At 43.3% G+C, this 23,908-nt stretch overlaps 2 protein-coding genes and 1 pseudogene across 3 annotated transcripts in view; 2 read left to right on the top strand and 1 right to left on the bottom strand.

The window, feature by feature from the left end:
- Positions 1–4,490, top strand: part of LOC308350889 (olfactory receptor 52I1-like) — a gene marked incomplete at both ends in the record, with an annotated part of 51,652 nt that extends 47,162 nt beyond the window's left edge. The window contains one exon of the mRNA XM_080816348.1: positions 3,497–4,490. Coding sequence (XP_080672474.1) covers positions 3,497–4,490 — 994 coding nt within the window. The remainder of the gene's footprint in view (positions 1–3,496) is intronic.
- A 1,030-nt stretch (positions 4,491–5,520) lies between these two features.
- Positions 5,521–17,495, bottom strand: TRIM68 (tripartite motif containing 68). The gene is made up of 7 exons (XM_080815005.1): positions 17,427–17,495; positions 14,178–14,651; positions 12,448–12,543; positions 11,348–11,608; positions 10,934–10,956; positions 10,265–10,365; positions 5,521–10,067 (listed from the first exon to the last, which is right to left on the bottom strand). The coding sequence occupies exons 2-7, from the start codon at positions 14,601–14,603 to the stop codon at positions 9,517–9,519; spliced, it is 1,458 nt and encodes a 485-aa protein (XP_080671131.1). The 5' UTR covers positions 14,604–14,651; positions 17,427–17,495; the 3' UTR covers positions 5,521–9,516.
- A 5,490-nt stretch (positions 17,496–22,985) lies between these two features.
- On the top strand, positions 22,986–23,672 carry LOC308350888 (AN1-type zinc finger protein 6-like; annotated as a pseudogene). The gene is made up of 2 exons: positions 22,986–23,341; positions 23,435–23,672. The product of its transcript is annotated as an AN1-type zinc finger protein 6-like (transcript).
- Positions 23,673–23,908: the final 236 nt, after the last annotated feature.

The raw sequence follows: 23,908 nt of genomic DNA, 5'->3' as shown, positions 1-23,908 counted from the left end.
AAAAGCCCAGGCAGAACTGAGGAACAGTGAAACGAACTTCGAGAGATTAAGTATACTATCAGCGTGAAGAATTCTACAACAAAGTAAAATGAATTATGACTACTAGAATTTGAATTCTGATTCTCTGGGTTAGAAGCTTCATGACCTTTTATGCACTTCAGTGTCATCTATAAAATGTTGATGTGATGATCCTTTAGAGGGTTGTGAAAATGCAACAAGGGATCACTTTTGTAAGTTGTTAGCAGGGCACTTGGCACAAAGCAGGCTTTAATAAATCTAACTCATTGTGGGTCTTTTGTTTTCTTTTCAGGATTCACTCTATATTCTCTTAGGTAACTTCTGAGCACTTGAAAAAACAAAGACTCTTCATCCGCTAATCATCTGCTTCCTTCTGTAATCTGGAAAGCCCCAGAGGCCAGAACACAGAGGAAAAAAACCAAACCAAAACAAAACAAAAAACCAGTCTCTGGAGGAGTTGCAGTATTGGGCTGTTGGCAGAGGCCAGGAGAAGCGGGGGTGTCCAAGTGGAAAGCAGGATGATAGAGACTCTAAAGGGGAAAAGAGGACTCCAGTGGGAGATCTTTGAAAGTGTTAACACTCCTCATTGTGACTCTGTTGTTCATCTTTGATTTTATGTGGCTCTTCCTGCTCCTCCTGAAGGGTACTGAATAAATCCCCCTTCTTTTGAGTGAAAAGAAATGTGGACACATCAGAGGAAGCTGAATAGAGAATACAACAGCAATGTGGGTAACTGACCTGGGGACTTGGTGTGGGGCTGATGGGAGTTTAAAGGCCAGGATCAACCTAGAAAGGAAGATATAAGTCCTCTATCACACTGTAAAGGGCTGGCCAGGTCTGGTGGGTAGTGTTGATATGAAGATCACCACTTGGAAATGGTGAGTGGGTGGAAGGAGAAAGAAGGAACAGGGAACACTTTGCTTTGCTTCAAAGCTGAGAAAGGAAGGAGTAAGTCCAAACTTTCGATGAGGGAGACCTGGTTTTCAGAGTCCAAGGGGAGTTTGGAGAAAAGAAACTGAGCAGTAGAACTGGTTGGGAGCACGTTTATTTCGTTGTAGAGGGAAGGCACAGGGTTATCATAAACACAAAGGCTCCATTCAAGTAAGTTATGCATTATTGCTTTTTTCTTTAAGACAATTTAGATTTGAACTGTGTATTTCCGACATTTTAAACAGGAATGAGGGGTGCCTGGGTGGCTCAGTGGGTTAAGCCTCTGCCTTCGGCTCAGGTCATGATCTCAGGGTCCTGGGATTGAGCCCCGCATCGGGCGCTCTGCTCGGCAGGGAGCCTGCTTCCTCCTCTCTCTCTCTCTGCCTGCCTCTCTGCCTACTTGTGATCTCTGTCAAATAAATAAATAAAATTAAAAAAAATTATTAAATAGGAATGAAAAATCCCCATGTATCTTCTGATTTGGTTACTGAAGTTGACTTGTGTAAACTTTTCTTTAGTGATTGGCCCTCCAGGCTTTCACATAAATGTCTACAGGATTGAAGGAAGAGGCAGATTCTGGGCTGGAAAAGTCTTAGAAGAGTTTGACCAAAGCTTTCTGAACAGCACACTTCAACAATCAGGAAGCAATTTTATCTGCATGTTGCTCTAGGTAGTAGCTATGTGGGTGTGTTCATGTGCTAACTTTATAAAAATCTATCAAGCTGTACACCCGAAACTGTGCACTTTACAGTATGTATGTTATACTTCAAACAAAAAGTTAACAAACTTGGGAACAAACAGTAACGTTAAATGTTTTGGATAGGGAAAGTAAAATAAATAATGAAAAGAAACTACTAGATTGGCCACACATCATTGATGGGGATCACCACTGATCTTAGGAAGAAAATTTTCAGTAGCAATAAAAAATGAAATGAAAAGATGACTAACCTGTCCTGTCATTTGAAAAGACTAATAAATTATATATAAACCTCCAACTGTTCTAATTAAGATGTAAAAGATATGAGGACAAAAAACCCTCAAGGGAATGAAAGGTATGCCCAGCGAGAAGTTGCTAGGGCTGGATAAAGGAGGGATGAGCAGGGTACTAGCTGGGACAGCCCTCAGAAGAAAGGTGGATATAGGGCAGTGCGGGAGGAGGAAAATCCTGGATCAGAGGTGAGTGGGATGGTGGGGGAGGCATTCTCATCCCTCAGGTTCCTCTTCAGCTCTTTAAGCAATGATGGGTCAACTCTGAGTTTGTGGCATCCAGAAAACACATGACAGTCTTAAGGATATGATGAATTATTTTTTTCCCCATTCTTTACTACCATCCTACTTCAAAAAGCTTTCCACTGTCTTCTCATTGTCTATCACTGACAATGTCTCACCCAGTGGCTATACACAGCAAAGTTCTTTTAATATGACCATGAAGCAGAGCTCAGTACTTTATTCAACCTGTTCCATTATAAGGCATTTCTACGTTAGGGATTTTTGTTGGTGGTGGTGGTGGTGGTGCTGGTTTGTCGGTTTCAATAAAGATCAGTTTGCAATCATCCTAGAAATTTGGATTTTTAGAAAACTTCTGAGGACTCCCATCAAGCCTGTTGGTATCTGTGTGTGAAGTCAATTAGTGCTAGTGGCTAAATGAAAGGAGCAAATATATGTTCTATGGTTAGGATGGGGAACCAGGAAGAGTGTCTAGTGCTTGGTTAACAGAGAACATGTCTATTGCAGTCTGGGATCCTGGGGCCAGTCCTTTCCATCAATCTGACATAACCAATTATTTAGGGATATACTAATGATGAAAAATTAAAAGGGAAAGTGGGGATCATAAATATTTCTGGACAGTTTATTATCTCCCACAGAAAGCACTAATATTGTTCTCTTATCTTCCTGAATCCATCAATTTATTTCTTCAAGGATGCTTTATTCATCTATTGTCAAGGTACTGTACTGAAGACACAAAATGTGATGTGTTCAATCTTAAGAAGTTCATTGTTTCATTCAATAATTAAGGATCAGAAACTTAACATAAAAAGTTAGAAGACAAATTCCTCTGTTTTCTCATTCATTCTATGGAAAACTATTTGCTATGATCTTCTTTTAATAGACTTGTATATCACAGCTATGGGTCACACACTTGGTATAAGGCCATGAATAAGACACACACAGTTAACTGACTACAATAAAGTCATAGGTAGAGTATTAGGATTTTCAGTTGACGTCCTTTAGAGGTCAACATGGGAGATTCCATGAAAGCTCAGAAAAAGATACCTAATTTAGCCTCAGCATGGGATGGGGAATGAAGTAGAGAAGACTCCTCAAAGAGATAAGCCATGAGCCAATACTTGAATAATAAACAGAAATTAGGAAGGCAAAGAATACTAAGAAAGATGGAAGGAGAAACAGGATAAATTGTCAGATTTCAGTTTTCTGATCTTGTAGTCCACTGAGTTGAAAATGCCACCAGGTGTCCCTAGCACTATAGAGCGGGGAACTAGTCTTACAGGACTACATCCATTTCTTACATTGTTTTATGTGTTAACAGGAAAGCAGTTTCATCTGTGATGCTGGGAATACCATATAACCACACAATAGAAAACCCTGACACCTTCTTCCTTGTGGGCATCCCAGGTTTGCACTCTTCACATCTTTGGCTGGCTATTTCACTGAGTGCCATGTATATCATCTCTCTGTTAGGAAATGTACTCATAATGACTGTAATCTGGATGGATTTCACTCTACAAGAGCCCATGTATTGCTTTCTGTATATTCTGGCTGCTGTGGACATTGTTATGGCCTCCTCTGTGGTACCCAAGATGGTGAGCATCTTCTTCTCAGGAGACGGTTCCATCAGCTTTAGTGCTTGTTTCACTCAGATGTATATCGTCCATGCAGCCACATCTGTGGAGACAGGGCTATTGCTGGCCATGGCTTTTGACTGCTATATAGCCATCTGTAAGCCCCTACACTACAAGAGAATTCTCACACCTCAACTGATGCTGGTAATGAGTGTGGCCATCACTGTCAGAGCTGTCATATTTATGACTCCATTGAGTTGGATGTTAAGTCATCTGCCTTTCTGTGGCTCCAATGTGGTTCTCCACTCTTACTGCGAGCACATAGCTGTAGCCAAGTTGTCATGTGCTGACCCTATGCCCAGTAATCTCTACAGTGTGATTGGTTCATCCATTATTGTGGGTTCTGATGTGGCCTTCATTGCTGCCTCCTATCACCTGATTCTCCAGGCAGTATGTGGTCTCGCCTCAAAGAATGCTCAGCTGAAAGCATTAAGCACATGCGGCTCTCATGTGGGGGTTATGGCTCTGTACTACCTACCTGGGATGGCATCCATCTACGTGGCCTGGCTAGGGAAGGATACAGTGCCCCTCCACACTCAAGTGCTGTTAGCTGATTTGTACCTGGTCATCCCACCCACCTTAAACCCCATCATTTATGGCCTGAGGACCAAACAAATACGGAAGCGAACATGGAGCTTGCTGATGCACTGCCTCTTTGACCACTCCAAACTGGGTTCATAAACACATTCTGTTCAGATCTCCAGCAACCAAGATGACTCAAGATCAAGCATTCAGAGACATCTTAGAAATCTGTAGAGCTGGTTTGGTGTGCCTAGCACCATAAAAAGTTCTAAGATGAAGCTATAAAGTGTATTCTTGTCCAATTTTCTGACTTCTAGCAACTGTGTATGAAATGATTAATTTTCTGACACTTTTAATGATTTCAATCAACTAATATCTGTGTGTAAGTCTGGGCAGAGAATATAGATTTGGGGTTTTTCTTTCCTTAGCTTCTGACCCTTATTTTCAAATGAGTATCAGTTGAACCAACTGTTTGGGCCCCCCACCTGACTAATTTTATCAGGATTATTAATTTACTCATGTGATTATTATGGAAGCAACTGTTAATATGTAACCCTGCCTTCTGGCCCAGTGATGAATCCACTCAATCTGGGTCTACTTGGATCATGTGCTTATACATGGACCAGAGTCCTCTAGTCAAACTGAGTCCTAGTTTATCTGAGGAGATATAAACTTGGGATCACTGACTATGGTCATTTTCTAACCCATGAACTTGGAAAGAGAAACATGTTCCACAGCAAGATAAGCAGATTAGCAAGATGAGATGAAGAAATGGGAGTCTCTGGTTCTCTGATTCCAACTCATTTTGGGCACGTAGGTGCATCCCTGTTATTAAATTCTGTAAGATACTTCTATATCCTTTCAATTTATCCCTATTGTTAAGCTAGTTGGAGTCAGCATACTAATCACCAGCTTTTTGCTTTGAAGTAACAGAAGCTAAGACAATGTGAGTTTGATTGTGGACCTCTTTCTCTTTGCTTCTCAGTCTGGTTCTGTATAATTTAACTGTAAGGCATAAAAGAAAGGGATCAAATATAATATAGGTCTTTTTTCAACTGGACACCACCATGGAAGTATGCTCTGGGATGAGATGGTTAACAGAATACAGTATCAGTAACGAAGCTGAAAGGTCCCTATTCTTTTCCACATTCCAGACATATATTTGGTCTTTGTTTTTATTTTTCCCTTTCGGAAAGTCTTGAAGTGAATAACCAGTGTATATTGAAAGAAAAAGATTTCAAATGTAAAAGATACATATATTTGACTCTGGTACATTTGAAAATCTTAATAAAACATCATTTCCTAGTAGTGTTGATAACAAGTTATTATATCTGAGTCTTACTATTTCCTTGCTATTGATGGAGGATACAATGTTAATTCAAAGAAGATATTAAAGATTAAAGAAATAATTAATAGAAACCACATAACACAACATCTGACATATTGTCTGTACTTAAAAATACACCAAATAAATTTCTAATTCCATACTTTTAAGTAGTTCAAGGCACTACTGAAAGTGTATTCCCGTGTAGGTCAACACTCATGTGATAGCTGTTCCAAACAATCTGCTTAACAACTTGGCATCCATCCCTTTTGCCAGTACTAAAATTACTTGCCTACCTAGAATGTATTCTATTTCTGAATACCAGTGAATAGGAATCAGCTTCTAAAAACCTGGTAGTGATGCACTGAGTTCCCAAAGAGTATGAAAAAGAAACTCCTCCTCAATGTAAAAACAAATCAACATCATGCGGTGGTTAAATGCATTTGATAAGATTTCTATCTTGAAAAGTCACACTGTTGTTTCCCTATAAGCAACCCAAAGAACTGTTGTTTCCCTATAAGCAACCCAAACAACTATGTTCATCAAATACAAGAATATTAGATATAGTAAAGAATCTGATTTAGAGCAACAAAGGCATAGTTCAGCCTGCACTCAAAACAGTGATTTCTCCCCAGCATTTCCCTCAGAAGTCTGCCCTGCTTTGTGTTTCATTCACACTGGTATTCCCTGAAACTAGCTGGGACCCACTGTTAGTGCTCAGATATTGAACTACATACTTCCAAAGTGGACTAGTTCACTGCCGTGGCTATCCCCAAACAGAAGCTACCCCTGTGCTTCTAATAGATCAGACGTGACCCCTGTCCTCTCACACTAATCAATATATGCCATTTAACTAGTGCCTAGGACCCACAAAGAGTCTCAGTGTTTGGATCTTGAGAGATTAAAATACATCCTGCTTGAAAAATGGGAGACTGGATTTCCTGTAGGGAGTCCAAGAATTCTCCCTGTCTGTCTGCAGGACTATTTCCCCCTTTCAGTCTTTTGCCTCAAGGCTCAGGCATTGCACCTTTGTTTCTCTGTTAATAGAATAAGTATGGGCAAAGCTTATCCCTGCCTTGTAGTAATGATCTCACCTAGATGGAGGAGATATCCTAGACATTCAAGGGAGTGGCACAGACACTCTTCTCTGCATGACCCCCTGCTTCCTCCTTTTCTGGGCCATTTTTGTGATTATCTATTGAATCGTGTTTTTTTCAACAGAATTATAATTAAATACCATATAGTTGTTCACATCCCTATGACACAAAAGCTTACTTTTGTTTTGATTCTAGGCATATGAATGAAAGTTCCCTCATTTAAATATTTACACACATACACACACACAGAGTGCTAGACTGGGCTAAAATTGTGAACCAGACAAATAAGGTTCTTGTCTTCACGGCGTTCTGAGAAAGGAAGTATAAGCAGCTATCCTAGAGCAAAGGGTTTTCATATTTAAGATTCAAAATTCTTGCCTGGTCTTAAAAATCAGACAATATGAAATAAACAATGTGTTTAACCTTGTACTTCTCACAGGTAATCATAGCACCCAAATCAGCTTATAAAAGTAAAAAAAAAAACAAAAAAAACCCTTCCCAAAATAGCATGTTAACAATGAAGTCATTCCACTACTCAATTCACTCTACTTTTAAATGATTTTATCAGCTAAAAATCCTCCTTCTAAGAGACTTTCAGGATTAGTCCTAATAAAACCATAGTAAAAGAACAACACTGGTTTGTTTCCTAGCTGCCTCTGCTAAGCGTCCATGGACATAACCGGAAGAACTTCCTAAAAATTGATTTCTCAAGTTTATAAACAATTCCCCAGGGAATCCCCCTATAAAAGACATATGGTCCCTTTAATGTAGGTCAGCTCAATCCTTTGCCAAGACCAGGTCTGTGACTTACCAGTTCATTCCTCTCCAAGCAGAGAATGGAAACTTCTCCCCTTCTGCTAATGCTTGAGGAGTGACTTGGAAGCATGGTGGGCAGAATGAGTTTATTTCTCCATTTTAGCCTGTTTTACCTCTTCCATATGTGAACAACCAACACAATTAAAGTAGAAAGACAATATTTACTCTTCTTTATTACAGGAATTACTTTGCTTCTGCCTATACCTGACCTGGTAATTATTTTGCTGCCCAATCCTGACTCAACCGGTCACTACTTTCAAGCTTCCACTACATCAGAAGTTGTGTTCCACAGCACCACGGCGACAATGTTGATGTACACATCAGAGCCCCTTGCAATAGGCAAGGCCAATGGTTTCCACATGCTTGCCTTGCAATTTATCTCCAGGCACAAGCATTCCCACATCATACTCTTAAGCCCTGCAATGTATTATTTTTGGCACATATAACCATCACTCCAAGGTCAACAGCCCAGATACATAGTTTTACTTCCCTTTCATTATAACGTATGACTCCTAAGCTGGCTTTTCATGCCCTTTCCTTCTTCTGTCATAGATTTAGAGAAGAGAAAGGCAGACTATTATGTAGTTACCAGAGCCATGAAGAGTCCCTTGGTGACAAAAAGATCCAAACTTTAGCCCAACTAGCTTGTGGGTGAGCCTTCTTTCCAGTGCATCTGTTTTAAATTTTTCTTTTTATTATTTCCATTCTCTACCCTGATGTCACAGTCCCCATTCTAATCCAAACAATAACACATACAATAGATGCACAACATATCATGGTGGCCCAGAGTCTGCCACTGGCAAGGGACCTTCTGTCTAACTGGCTGAGATTATCAGGAGAGGCTCTACGAAACAAAGGCACTGCTGTATGGATGCTGGCTCTAAGCAGGCAAGGCGGGAAGGCTACTGCAGGCAAAATCCATGGCCTGCCTTTCTCCACGCCTGAGAAAGGAAAAATACAGGATGGATCTGAGATCTTCAAAACAATTCTGTGAGGTAGGCGGGTCTGCAATTTCTATACCGACTTTTCCACTGAGGACACCTAAAACCCTTCCAACACTGGGATGTTTCAGACCCAACTGTAATGAATGATATGCAGATGGGTGACCTGAGAAGCAAGTCTGCTCATCTTGTTTCATTTGAATGTGGGAAATACTTTATAAGCTTTACAATCTTTTTTCAACCATTTTGTGAGAAGTAACTTACTGCATTTAAGGCCATTTCAGTTTTTTCATCCATAAAATGAACACAAGAACAAGGCTCATAGGTTTTCTGATCCTGACGCTTGGAGAAAAGGCAGGACCAGGACACAGATCTCCTTAGGTCTGAGATAGAGCGACTTTCCCAGCTTATGCTCAGAGAGGGGATGCATATTGGGGTGGCCTGTGCAATGCTGCAAGGCACTTCTCTAGTTAGGGGGTCAGAGAGTTGGGGTCAAATATGGGTTGCTCAGTAGCAGCAAACCTCAGGCAAAGCATCCTCTACTAGTATCAGCACAGCAATCAGCTCTGGACATGAACAAGTATCTTTTGGCTTTCTGGCAAACCCTATGCAAAGGGTTTCCTCTAGGTTGGATCTACTTCATCATCCTTGCTGACTTAATTATGGCACCCACAGGGACAGGGGAAGAGGAGCATGAGCTACAGAAAGGACAGAGTCCTGACTCTCACAGCAACGCATTACCTTAAAACTGTTCAGATCCTTGTTCTTAGCCCTGTCATGCTTCTCTCACTGGGGTGCCATGCTCATTTGATGGCACCTCAGCTTTTTTATATGAGTAGGTTAGTGAGAGACCTTGGCCCAGTAGCAACAGACTACTGGGCCAGGCGGAGGGCTCCCTGGATCTTAGACTCAGCATAGTTCAAGGGGATCCTTGTTGGTGGTGGACCCACCAAAACCTGTGTGGGCCAGGTGACACTCCAAGGCCTCTGGCTAGGAGGGTGGCCCTCTTAGTCCTCCCCGTCCAGGGAGCAGATGGCCAGAGGAGCCGTGTTGTTCGCTCCAATGCTGTAGCAAGGACTAAAGTAGGGCAGGAGACGCCCGGGGAAGGGATAGTGGGGGAAAGTGAAAATATGGGAGCCATTGTCAGTCACATTGTAGAAAGAGATATCATGGGCCTCATAATCCAGGAAGACCCCCACCCGGCGGGGAGGGACAGGCAAGGACAGGAGTGGGTATTCATCGGTGCCTGCTCGGTACTCATTTCCCTTCCGCAGTCTGATCACCCAGAATCCATAGTGGGGGGATAAATAGACCACCTCCTTCCGGTCTACATTTTCCTTACACACTCCCAAGCCCCATTCCGACCTGTCTCCCACTTCCACCTCCCAGTAGTGCCGGCCTGAGGAGATGCACTGGCTTCCCAGGACGATATTGTAGCGGTAAAATCTCTCAGGATTGTCAGGCAGTTTCTGCTTGGTGTCTCCATAGCGCACACATTTTCTGTCCTCAGACACAATGAGGCGAGAATAAGCGGTGTCTGGATCCAGGCGCACGTCAGCTGGGAATAAAGATCCTGGTTGGAGACACTGACATGCAGCAGAGGGTGTGGGCATGGTCTGATTAACACAGCCACAGGTTTCTCAGAGATGAGCAGGACGGGGGAGAGCGGGGGCATCCAGAAGGCACTCAACCATTTTCATTCTCTAGGAGGGGTCCCTCCCACTGCCCACCATAACCTCTCCAAGCATTCGTTACCTGCATATGTCTTCAAAATTTCTCTTAGCCCCAGCACACGACAATCTGTCTTTAGCTCCAGGGAGACTGGTTCTGGCCTCCGCAGACTCCAAGACTTGCTCCTGGCAGAGAAGAGGTAAACTTTGGGGCCAGAAGTCCTGCTTTGCTATATGGGCCTTCCTTACTATAGGAAAGACGGGCTTGGCCAGAGATAGTCAGTGGGGTGCCCCTCCCCAGCAACACCAGGCAAAGCAGAGATGTGATGATTATTTGACTGAGCCTGAACGGTTTGTGGCACAGAGAGAACCTTGGCATCCCCGTGCTGGGGGAGGGGCAGATGTATATTTGGCACTGGGAGAGGAAGCAGTGTGCCACAAAGGAGGAAGGCGGATACTCAGGCTGGAGCACAACTGGAGACATCTGCGGTCTTTGTTCCTTTTTTGGGCAATCCACCTGAGACTGTGTAATTTATAACTTTGTCTGAAATTCTTAACACTTGAAATGAATTTGACTGAGTACAAAGGAAAAAGAATGAGGAACAAAGCTTCTTTAGCAAATATAATGAAAGATGATGCTTATGCACCACTCTTCTGTGGGTACTAGGTCTATGTTCCTTTCCCACTTCTGCCTCTGGCCTGGGCCCATTATCCCTTTATAGGGCTGCTTAGGGGCTCCAAGGATGGAACATACCTGTTTAAGACTTCCTGAATACCCTAGAAGGAGGAAAAAAAAAAAGCAGCATATGAGTATGTGTTATTCCTTAGATGGACCAGACAGCAATGAGCTCTGGGAGGGGGTTTCTCTGAGGGAAAAGGAGGTAGAGAGCAAGGCTGGACTTATTAACTTCAGGCTCCACCTTGATTCCCAGGCCAGAGGGGAGGGGCGGGTATTATGCCAGAGCTGCCTAAGTGCTGTCCCACCTACCAGGCAACAAGAGGCCATGCCAGGGGTAGAGCAGCAGCATAGTGGAAGGGGTGGTATATGGGATCCACGTCTGGTGGGCACAGTGCTGACAGGTCCCACTGAAGACTAGCGAATCCTCTCCTGGAGTCCCACACCACCTTCAGCTCTCTTTTAGAGAGCCCAGAAAAACCTGCCACTCACCTGCAGCATCCAGCGGACAGGCCTCTGAGACCTCTCTTCCAGTTCTGCAATCATCCTCCACAGCACCTGGCTCTGCTGGACGAGCTCATTGTGATTCTGCTCCAGTTTTTGCACAGTCTCCGCCTCTTCCTGCTCTAGGCTGGCCAGAGCTGCGGCTGCTTCCACCTCCAGCCGCCGACCTGGAGGCTGTGTTTTTTTTAGTAATCGCCGGTATTTCTCAAACTCCCACATGATACTCTGCTTTCGGGTTTCCACCTGTATCTGGAGGGCCAGGCAGGACCAGAAATCAGCACTGATTCTGATAGGACCCCCCAGGACTGAGGGTACTGGCACATGCATACACACACACACACTCTGCAATGTGTGGGTATTTATGTATCAGGCACTGCAGAAGCCACAAGAAAGGAGACTGTTTTGCCTACCTCTCTGTTCCCAGAGCTCCAGCACATGCTTCTGGGTTCCTATCACTACTCTTACTGGGCCTAGTAGGGCCTAGAATATTATTTTGGTACTATATGCTCTAGACTATTTTCTAGTCTCAGAATAATATATTCCATTTTCAGAATAATGACCAGAAGGATTGCACTTAGGCCTCTAAGGCAGTGTAACTTAACTACACTGTGAGCTTCGCTCCTTACTGATATCATATCAGTTCACTATGCTTTCTTAGGCAGGCTGAGTGTTACCCTCTGTGGATCAAATGTTCTGGTCCTCAAATTTATTACAGGGATGATTTTCCAATATTTTAATAACTTTTAGTAAAAATGCTCTACCTGGGGAAAGTGAAACAGAAACCAGGCTTTACTAAGCATTATGTAATTCTTACCTCTGTGAACTAACAACACATACCCGAGTCACGTGGTTTTCCTTTCTCACATACGCAGACATAAACCCAGAGGTTATCCCTTTATCACTACCAAGAAACTGGAATTGGGAGGGTACATGGCCTGCCTAAGGTAGAGTATGCTAGTTGGAGAACCCCAGGCTCTCTGACTTCAATGCCACATTCTGCCTCACAGAGACAAGGAAGAAGAGACCACAGGCCAGCTCCCGGACAACACAGTGACCATCCAGCCTTCCTTCCCCAGGTGGCAACCTGCCTTCCAGGTGGCAGTTCGTTTCCTCTCACCAACTTCCAGCTTCCAGGCGTCATCTTGCTCTTTCCTCAGATGCTCCAGGGCCTCGTGGAGTTTCCACTGAAAGAAATAAAAACCTTGTGAGGACACATCAGGCAGCCCAGGTTGATGATGAGGCTTCCTAGTGTTGGCAGGTGATCGGAAAACAAGCATCCCTTGGGCAATGGGCCAGAATGAATCACAGGGGGAGTGATTCCTGCCCAGATGACGTCCAGGGCAGTTTTCCAACCCACAATCATGTCAACTCTTACAGTTTCTAAATTTCTGTGAAGTAGAAGAAAAGGTCCCTCTCCAACCTTAGACACTCCTATCCATGCTTATTTTTATCTGTATCTGCCTTGTTATCTCAAGGCATCTTAAAACCTTGTTATTCAAAGTGTGGTCCAAGAGGGTTAGCAGCAACCACATTACCACAGAGCTTGATAGAAATGCAGAACCCCAGCCTCACCCCAGGACTACTGAATTAGAACCTGAATTCTATCAATATTTTCAGGTGGAATGCATGCATATTATAGGTAAGAAGCGCTATCCTAAAATACTGCAACAATAGTATATTGTTGGAAACCATAAAGTGTTCTGATAAAAATATTTACCATTTTATTAAAGATTTACCAGGTGCCGTATGTGGCTTCAGCACTAAACCTACATTTAGTACTCATGACCCTTTAAGTATTATCCCTATTTTATAGATAAGAAAACTGAGGCTTAGTGAGTGAACTACCCAAAGTCATTCAGCTAATAAATGGTTGGGCTGGGATTTAACCCAGTTCTCTAACTGCTACGCCTATATTTCATTGCCTCCCTGTTTTAAAACTCAAAGTAAAATGAGTGAGTAAATACTTGTAATTTTTTAGAAATTATTCATGCATAGGAAAACACCTAATTCAGAGGATTTGTCATATGCTCTTACCTTCTAACCTTAACTTCAAGAAAGAGAATTAAGACCAGTACTAGATCTATGGATCACAGTCACTGGGATAATGAATCTGATAAAGACATGTCAGTGTGGACATCTGGAAGCTGATGAAGGTGACAATAAACGGAGTAGCAGGTGTGACAGAGATGACCCCTGTCCCCCAAAAAAAGAAAGGGTAGGGAGAGGAGAAAGAACACTGGCTGAAGAGCAAGACCTGAGTCCTGGCCCTTGATCTTCCTTTACTTAATTTAACTTAAAGTCAGAGGCATCTTATAAAGTTAGATTACTCCCATTCAGTCCTAAATAATTCAGCCACAGTCCCTTCCAGCTCTAAAATCAATTATCATGCCCTCAAATTTCTAAGCCTCAGTTTTGTTGATAAAAGAGGGAATTGAAGTGACTGCCAGATGACTATTGGTGGCAGTGTGAGGAGTCTGTGGGTTCTGTAGGTTGCAGCCTTGACTATCTCATGCCCAAACTCCTCCAAGGCACTTGGGGGAGCTAACCCAAATTGGCCGCCTTCAAATTCTCCGTATTGAAAGCATGCTTGGATTAGGCATTAGCCATGCTGGGATCAGGGAAGGGGTGTGGACATGGGAAGTTCCCATGCAAGGAGAGGTGTGGCTCAATTGCATCAGGGCCCCAGGATCTGTGGGTGGGAGGAGCCAAAGGAATCAGCTTTCATTTAGTCTCTGGGGCTCCTGGTCAAGTTCTAGATCTGGAGATAGCCAAGAATGGGGCAGGGAGAGACCGGGATGGCTGGCCTCCCATCTCGCACCTTATATTCCCAGGTGACATCCTCCATGGGTACGACACTATGGGCCTCATGCTCAGGAGAATGGCTGCAGGCCTCACAAACGATCAGTCCATCCTCTTTACAGAACATCTTTAGCTGTTCCCTATGGAGCTCACACACATCACCCTTCAGTCCCATTCCTGGATGTAGCCCCAGCAGACGAACTTTTTCTACAACATTGGCCAACTGCCAATTGGGTCGCAGGTTCCTTGGCTGGACTGGAGCCCGGCAGAGGGGACAGGTGTAACCCCAGTTCTGGGATTCTCCTGGGACCTCCCACAGTCCAGAGAGACAGCCATGGCAGAAGCTGTGGCCACAGTCGATGCTCACAGGCTCCCTCAGGAAGGTCATGCAGATAGGACAGGCCACTTCTTCCACCATGGCTTCCACCAATGCTGCAGGATCCATGGCTCCTTCTCACTCCGTCCTTAGACAGCCAGGTAGAAGTAGTCAAGGCTGAGAAGAAGAAAAAGAAGAAACAAGTAAGATAAAAATGTTCTTCTGTTAAAGAGCAAAGGGATCAGCAAAAGGGAGAATTAGTGACTGAGCGAAAAAAACCAACCCAACAACCCAACAACTTCCTCCTTTGGATCCTTTATTGACCTTGGTTAACGTAAGTGGTGGCCTTCCCAACTAAAGTTCCGACTAGGTCACATTATCCATACCACTGTAGAGACATCTGGGGATGCCTAAGTGAGTGGATATTGGAGTTTTCCATTTTCATTCATTTGGACATCTCTGAATCTCCTCTGAGTTTGCTCACCAGACCATTTCCACCCTACTTCAATCACACTCTCCAAATCAGTATTGTTTCTCTTGAGCTTGGAAAGGTCCCACAAAATGTGGTGTTTTAGTATCCAAAATAAGGCCAGAAATACCCCTAGCCTTACTCTCTAGTGTGTTTATATGTTTCAAGGTGCAGAAAAGGTAATACGCTGGAAGACCATTGCCTATATGCTCAGTTTGTTCTCCTGTGTTGCACACTTGAGTATAAATATAAAATATATGTAAATTTCTCCACAGCCTCTAAACCCCTGCCCATTTCTCTAGCACTAGCATTCACTAAGTTCCCAAGACACTCTCCTTCACCTTCAGTGATATGTTTAGAAACAGAGATGAAATAACACCCACTGGAAGATAAAAACACAGCTCATTTGATGATAGTCAAATCCATATTGATGGAAGTCACTACCTCAGCAAGAAACCCGAGATTTCTGTCCGGACCAGATACGAGTATGGAACTTGAATGATCAATGGCAGGCTCTTGGCTCAGTAGGCATTATTTCTTTGTTTACTTCCCAAGTTTACTGGCTAGAATCTATAAAGGGAAGAACCCTGTAACTCTTAGTCATGGCTGTATCCTCCACACTAAAACGGTGCCTGCCATGCTGCTGTTGTTGAATAAATAAACTAGCCAGACAGGAAATAGCTCCTAGACCTAAAATCTTGTTATAATTTGTTAGGTAACTGAGAGCATATTATACAGTAAAAATAATAGCAAACACTCCTCAAGCACTTACACTATGTGCCAGGCAATATTCTGAGCCGTTTACACAGATTAACTCAGTTTCACAACCCTAAATCAAAACCATTATTCTATTGTTTTCATTTTACAGACGCTTGGTCCTGGAGTCCACCATTCTATCTTGGGCAAATTACTTAACCTCTCCAGCTTCAAGGTAGAATAAAAATTCAAGAGAGAGAAATTGGGTGCCTGGGTGGCTCAACTGGTTAAGCCTTTGGCTCATGTCATCTCAGGGTCCTCAGGGATCAAGTCTTGCATCAGGCACCCTGTTCAGCAGGGAGTCGGCTTCTCCTTCTCCCCCTCCTCTCTGCTTGTATGCTCTCTCTCTCTTGTAATAAGATCTTTTTTAAAAAGAGAGAGAGTTAAATCACTGTGATTTAGGGTAGTCCAGTAGGCTTCCTGAAGAACCTGCAGTAGTATGTAGATTTTGCAGGACTCTCTGTTACAGGCTAGCAGCAGGCCATGCCTTCTTATTGGCCTCTGTGTCTCCTGACTGTCCACCTCCCACTATCACTGCCAAAATGCAGAACCCTGTATCCTCAAACCTAGTTTTGTGAAATCCCTAACCTATGGAGGTCCTCTCCTGGTTCCCCACCATCAGTCCAATAGGGAAGCTCTCTCTTTAACCCTGAAACAGCAATTGTGCCCAGTGAAGCAAAGAGAGAAACTTCCACTTTCTTACAGACCCCATGTCCATTTATTCTACCTCACTTGGGTCCCTGCTGTTTTCACAGCTTGAATTGACTTCTCCATGATCCTAATCTTAACATCATCTTACTTCCCACACCGGAAGCTTCACAAGGATAGGGATATTCTTACTTTGTTCCCTACTGTATCTCCAACATAAAGGAGAGTGCCTCAAACATTTTTTGAATATGAAAGAATTACGTGTAAACGTTGAGGTCTGATAGTAGGTTGGGAGTGGAAGTATCAATATTCTCATCTAATAGAGTGGGGCACTAAGAGCTACCACCTAAGGGTGACACGAGAAGTTGAGATCTATGATTTAAAGCCACAAAGATCAACAGGAGAACGCCAACAGAAATCGAAAATTGAGAAGATGGTGGCAGTATGAAGGTGAGGTAAAGAAATATCAAAACGATACACCAAGAAATGAGGCAAAAGCATATTTTAGATTTCTGAGTCATAAAGATTTAAACATGAAAAAGTTCAAAGTGGTGGCTTCCGCCAAGAAGGACTTAGGGTCACGTAGCTACTTTTGCTCTTCCATATAACACCGGCTTTATTGATTTATTTTTTATTATACATGAATTGCTTTGACAAAATTTTAATTATTAAATGTTTAATTGCTTTGACCTTGCCTTTACTAGGGTGGGGAGCCAGTGTGGGAAACACATTTCAGGGCGGGGGCCAGAGCGTGGAAAAGCCTGGGGAGGAGAGGCCAGAGTGAAGAGAGGGGCAGGGGCGGCCGTGACCCCCGGGGGAGTTCTGGAACAGAGGGGGATGGTAACCTCCCGGCCCCGAGAAGGCGGAGCAGGGCCCGCGGACAGCCGGACAGCCGACGGGTGCGGACAGAAGAGAGTATGCAGGACTTCCGACTTCAGAACAGGCACAGCTGCCCACCCACCTCCCTCCTCTGCGGCGTCTAGCGCCCCGCGGCGGAAACCGAACGTGGAGACTCCCAGTTGCCACCGCCGAGCGCTCCCGGCCGCACAAGCGCCCGGTCAAGCCTCCGCAGCACTTACCGCCCGTGGTAGATGAAGGCCCCCAAACGCCGGACTCCTCTGCTCCCGCAGGGCTCCCAGGCCCCGCCCACAGGCCCGGAGCCAATGAGCGGCGGGCAGGGCCCGTTCGCCGGATCGCACGCCGCCGGCGTCTTTGTGGGAACAGCCAATCACAGACAGGGATCCAGACAACTCTAGCCAATCGGAGATAGGCTCTCGGCGTGCCGGTGTTTTTTCTCTGCTACCTCGTTTTTTCTGGCTCCTTCCACTCCGAGTCATTTAAACTGTGAGGGGACTCAGGGATCATTCCCACGGCAGGGGGAGGGGTGTCGGCTCCCGAACGAGGCCTCTGGAGCCCTGCCTTAACAGAGGCCCTGCTGACTCTCGACCCACGGGACACACTCAGTCTCACGCATCTGCTCTGGCGACAGGCCCTGCAGAGCAAGCCTTGTTCCTTCCGGGTAATAGCGCCAGAGACCTAATGCTACTCCTTTCCCAGTTTTCTGTGTTAAACTCAGCAGCCTATGAGGTCAGTCGCGTCTGGTTCTGTGACCCCAATTTGGCGCGGGGCTGAGCACTCATATGCAGTTTCTTGTAAGATGAGCGACCTCTCCTGGCTCCAACCGCAGATACTGGGTTCTTAGTGAAAAACAAAACAAAAAACAACCCCTCCCACCAAAGCCCTCCTAATGTTTTCCTGGCAAACTCTTGTCCTTTGATACTTAAGCAGGCAGCTTATTATTATTGCCACAATCCACTTTAAAGTTAGAAACAGATGGGATTAAGGAGTGCACTTTTCTGATGAGCATCCCGTGATGTATGGAAGGGTTGAATCACTGTCCTACACCTGATACAGTAACATTGTATGCTAACTAACTGGAAGTAAAATAAAAACTAAAAAAAAAAAAAAAAAAAAGAAACATACTGGGATCCGGTAGAGTCGAAGTGGAATCCCTGGTTACAAATTGTCATTATTATTACTATTTTGTAAATTTTAAATGACTGCCCCCCCTCCCCCACCCAAAGACACAGAGTCGGTCACGTGCCCACACAAACTGCTACTTAAGTCAGTGATTTGGGTTTTTCTTTGCACTTACAGCACCTTGTCCTTTTTCTGATATTTAGGTGTTTACTGAATAAGCAAATAAAGGCATATCCTGTGGACATGGAATATAGCCAGGAAATGCTGCAACTGACGCCCAGTTCCAGACGATTTCATTGCTGGGACTCCTTGGATCCTCATGCCAATGTCAGGGCTCAGACCATAGTTAAAACTCTGAAGAGTGAGGACCAGAAAATTCCTGAAACAAATGGGGCCATGAGCAAAAAAACAAAAAGAAGAGGTAACTGATGTCTCCTTTGGATCATCTTATTCACCAGGATGTGGACAAATTGCTGCCATAACAGAAGAGTCAGTGGGTTGAGTTAACCAAGCCACTTTAAACATTTATTGAGTACCAGCTTTTTTTAACATTTTGTACTGGGTGCTGGTATTGTTCCTATGAACCACATAGTCTCTGTTCTTCAGGAGCTCAAGATCAAGTTGGTTATACTTTGAACATTCTGTGAAGTTAAAATAGTTAATGGGAGATCATTTTCATTTGTAACTTGCAATTGTCCATGACCATGACTGACTCTCAGGGCCCAGAGAAAAGGGCACCTTAGGGTTGCTGGGGGAGAGGGCTTGTGTTCACCAAGGGAAGGCTGGACAGTGAGCTTTTGGAAGGCAGCTACACTCACCACTATACCACCAACGCTGGACAGAGAGCTTTTGAAGGCCTAGCAGCCCATCACCCCTGCAGAGAAGTTGTCCTTCCCAACCTCACTCAGTGTGCCTTGTTTGCTGTGAAAGGCAGACATGTGTATGCAGGCGAGGCTCTGTTTCAGAGACATTCCATGGCTGTAACTGCAGACCACAACCCTCTGCCTGAATCCAACACAGACCAGGACAACAAGGTGAGTGGCTAGCTGTGAGATGGTGTCTGTGCTGTGGGTGAGGAATGTTACCATAAAAGAAGTAAAGACTGAGAACTGACTGGGGGGGCAGGGAAGAAGGTGAGGGTACTGAGGAAGTAGGGCTGAGGAAGTGGGGCTAAGGAAGGGGTAGGAAGCCGGTGCAAACCCTGGGGCCTCCATAAGCTTCATACAAACTTAGGCTTGAACTTTAGAAGAGAGCTGCCCATGATAGTGGCACAGCAGTCAGAAGAAAAACGTGTGAGGGGTGGAGGCTAAGAGGAGTGCACCTCAGACAATGGTTAGTTGCCCCACTCTACCTCGAAAGTCTCTTTCTGGACCTTTTGTAATAGAATAAAGCCTCCTGTTCTTCCAGTACTCTAGATTGTCTTTGGTTTCCAGAAAGCAAGGCTGATATTTCTTCAGAGTCCCAAGTAGGGGAAGTTAGGGCTTCCTCCCCCATCCACTCAATGTTAGCCCAAGCTAAGAGAGAAGTCCCAGCTCAGAGCAGCAAAGCCACAGACGTTTGTTAAGACTCTCATTTAGTCAGGGAAAGAGAGCGTAGAAGCTAAAACCTAGAATTCTGTCTAGAGGACATGGAGAGCCTTTTCGGAAGTGCTCCTGAGTCACTGGAGGCCTCTGAAACGGACTGGGGAGTCATTGAGAGTGTATATTAGTTATCCCAAGATTCTGAGAACAGAGAATAGAGAAAGGGAGCAACTCTAGAGGCAAAGGAAAGGAGCAATAGTATGAAGAAGACCTACTTCAGTGTGAGATGCCACGGCTGGGAATATAGCAGTATGGATGTGTATGTGATATGTTCTCAAAAATAAATATGTATTTCTATTTTTTATTTATAGTTACTGAGATATGTTTATGTCTTTGTTGTCTATATATGAGAATATAACTATATATTACAATGGCAACTGTTAATAACTGTTAATATAACAATATATACAAATGGCAAGGTGTTTGGATGGTTGGCTGAAGAACGAGCCAGACAAATACTGTTCTTGGTTTTGATATCAGTGTTGTGTTGGATTACAAAAAAGAAGAAATAGCTTTATGTTCATTGTATTGGTATTTATTTAGATTTCTTTCAACTTTAATTTGTTTTAGTAAGTTATTACCCTCAAAATGTCAATGTTTCCATAATTTATGAGTGTGTAATTATACAAAGTTGTGATATTGAGGTTTATAATAAGAAATATATATTTAGTCTTCTTTCCTACATTTGGCACAGAGCTCCTGAAACCCTTGGAATTTTGTGTGTAATGAGAGCCGTAAAGGTGTCTTTTATTATGTTAATGAGAAGACTTTTGGACCTAACTGAAGGATGGGGGCTTGTAGCCAGGAGAACTCATGTTATGATTAGAGGGTTGTGACTTTTAGTCATACCCTCCCCACTACCTCTGATATCCAGGGGAGGAGAAAGGGGTTGGAGGTCGAATCAGTCACCAATGACCAATGATTTGATCAGTCGTGCCTACATAATGAAGCCTCCATAAAAACCCAAGAGGACAGGGTTGGGAAAGCTTCTGGGTTGGTAACTGTGTGGAGGTACTGGGAGAGTGGCATGCCTAGAGAGGTCATGGGAGCTCTGCACCCCTTCCTGTACCTTGCCTTCTGCATCTCTTTCACATGGCTGTTCCTGAGTTATATGCTTTAATAATAAACCAGTAATCTAGTAATGGTTCCCTAAGTTTTGTGAGCTGCTCTAGCAAATTAATTGAACCCAAAGAGGAGTCTGTGGTTTATAGCCAGTAGGTAGAAGTACAGGTAACAACCTGTGTGTATGTGGTGGGGGAGGGCAGTCTTGTAGGACTGATCCCTTAACCTGTGGATCTGATGCTATTTTCGGGTAGACAGTGTCAGAATTGAGTTGAATTCTCACCCTGCTCATGTTTGGGAATTGATTGTTCCTGTGGAAAAACGACCCCCACTCCTTCAGAGGTTGAAATTGGGTCCAGCAACCTAAATTTAAAGTAACTTTTATTTTTTCCATTTCTAGGCCTTTTCTTGATTATGATCTCTAATATTATGTGCTTACCACTACTTTTTTTTTCTCCCAAGAGAATTACGTTTATTGCCAAAGGTCTGTCTAATTTATGTTCATTCAAGGTACCTGTTAATTTAGTTATTTTAACTTGCTTTTTTTTCTGATTTTATCCTTACTGTATTTTCCTTTCTTTACTTTTGCTCATTCTCTTTATTCCGCCCTTGCTTCTTGCATTACTTTTTATTTATTGGGGAGTGTAAAGTTTTCTCTAAATTTATGCCAGACTATATTTCATACATTTAATGATGCATTCATTGTCATTCAATAAACTGTAACTACAATTTTGAATTTATTTTTCTCCAGAAATTGTTGAATTAGGTATTGTTTTTTTAAACTGAGCATAGTTGACACACAATGTTACATTGATTTCAGGTGTATAACAGTGATTTGACAAGTCTTTATGTTATGCTTTGGTCACCACAAGTGAAGTTTTGTTTTTTTTAAAGGTTGTATTTATTTATTTGACAGAGAGACACATAGCAAGAGAGGGAGCACAAGCAGGGGGAGTGGGAGAAGGAGAAGCAGGCTTCCCGCTGAGCAGGGAGCCCGATGTGGGTCTTGATCCCAGGACCCTGGGATCATGACTTGAGCTGAAGGCAGATGCTTAATGACTGAGCCATGCAAGTGCCCCACAAGTGAAGTTTTAATTATATAAATACAGCTGACCCTTGAACAACACAGGTTTGAACTGTGTGAGTCACTTACACACAGATTTTGTAGAGTACAGTAATGTAAATGTATTTTCTTTTCCTTACGATTTACTTATAACATTTCTTTTCTTTAGCTTACTTAATTGTAAGAATGACGTATATAATACATATAACATACAAAACATGTGTTGAGAGTTTATGTTATTAGCAAGGCTTCTAATTAATAGGAGGGTATTAGTAGTTAAATTTGCAGGGAGTCAAAAGCTAAATGTGGATTTTTGACTGTACAGGGTATATGTGGGGTGGCTAGTGCCCTTAACCTCCATATTATTCAAGGGCCACCTGTAATTTTTTTAGACTGGCTCTTATTTTATGACCCCATGGCATAAAAATTTATTTTTAAAATGCCCTTACAACCTGCCTTTGGGAAAATATTTTGTGGCCAACTATATAAATATAGTATTATTCAGTCGGTTTTGGAAAAGGAAGTATATTTCTACAGTAGAAAAGATTAAACTGATATAGTCTCTTTATCAGAGTGTGATAGAGTTTAGAGGTACTTGGCCAAACTCATTGCCTTGGATGTGGGTAGCAGAAGACTGAGTCAGGAGCCAGCCAGCTAAAATGTTGTCTAATAACAAGAGTTTAAAGTTCCGGGAATGTATTTTAATCAGAAAAAGGACTTATTAAAGAATATTAGGTAGCTCATGGGTGATTCAGGCAGGAACATCATCAAATTACTCTGTAGGTTCACTCTGGTAGAGATGTCAGTACTACCTCCATGGTGCGTGGTTAACTTGGATCTTACTCTCAAACGTGGGCACTAGAAGCTGTCACTGTGATATAGCTTCAAGTGAAGTTAATCTGAGGGGAAGCAAACAGAAAACTGGAGGTTTGGGTGGTATGCAACAGAGGAACATGGCTCAAGAAACTAAGCAAAGCCAAGTGCCTCTGCTTTGTTCCGCTGGCTGTGGATTTTATGTACAAAGGGCATATGTTCAGTATGCTCTAAAGGACATCCTCAAAGACGGAATAGCACTAATGGTAGAATAAGCCCACCCACAGCTTCTGTCAGTAGTGTGTCTGAATCTTTACCCATCCCAGTGCATGGACGGCAGTGTCCCGGATGCTCAGTCACCGCTAGACTCCACGTCTGCATCTGTGCAGCCAAGCGCTGTATCAAATCAGTCACCTTTATCAGAATCTGCAGCATCTTCCCAAGTGAACAGTGCATCTGCGGACAAGGCAGTCCCTGAAACAGAAGACCTACAAGAGTCAGTGTCAGATACGGCACAGCGACCATCTGAAGAGCAAAGCAAGGCTCTTGGAAAACCAAAACAAAAATAGAATCACTGTTTCATGTGCAGGAAGAAAGTGCAACTTACTGGGTTTGAATGCTGGTGTGGAAATGCTTAGTGGGGCGTACACTGTGACTCCAGTGTACACAGTTGCTCTTACAAAGCTGATGCTGCAGAGAAAACCAGAAAAGAACATCCAGTAGTTGTTGCTGAAAATATCCAGAGGATTTCAACTCCTGGAATACAAAATCCTTTGATCATCTGCAAACTAAAAATTGACTTAAGGTTTTTTCCCCCTGGTCATTAGGAATGTAGAGCAATGTGTCTTGCATAGACATTTTAATCATGCATGTCATCAGAAGAATAGATCTTTGTTTTTGTTTTGAAAATGACTCTTGACATTTATTTCCATTGCAGTTTCTGTGGCTAAAAAGACTTAAGTAAACTTTACAAGTATTATCCTTTATAGATCATTTTAATTTTAGTTGAGTGTGGAGTGCTTTTATAAGAAACGTGGAGAAATTTTGGAAGGCCATGATTTTT

This window comes from Martes martes (assembly GCF_963455335.1).
Source record: "Martes martes genome assembly, chromosome: 10".
In the NCBI taxonomy this organism is placed as follows: Eukaryota; Metazoa; Chordata; class Mammalia; order Carnivora; family Mustelidae; genus Martes; species Martes martes.
The sequence above is the reverse complement of the archived record's forward strand: the minus strand, read 5'-3'. Positions and strand labels throughout refer to the sequence as shown.

Coding starts and splice junctions, on each gene's coding strand:
- TRIM68 (XM_080815005.1), bottom strand. CDS start 14,603: ATGGATCCTGCAGCATTGGTGGAAGCCATGGTGGAAGAAGTGGCCTGT. Junction 12,544..14,177: donor ATGTCACCTGGGAATATAAG/GTGCGAGATGGG, acceptor TATTTCTTTCAG/TGGAAACTCCACGAGGCCCT. Junction 10,068..10,264: donor AATTTTGAAGACATATGCAG/GTAACGAATGCT, acceptor CTTTATTCCCAG/CTGACGTGCGCCTGGATCCA.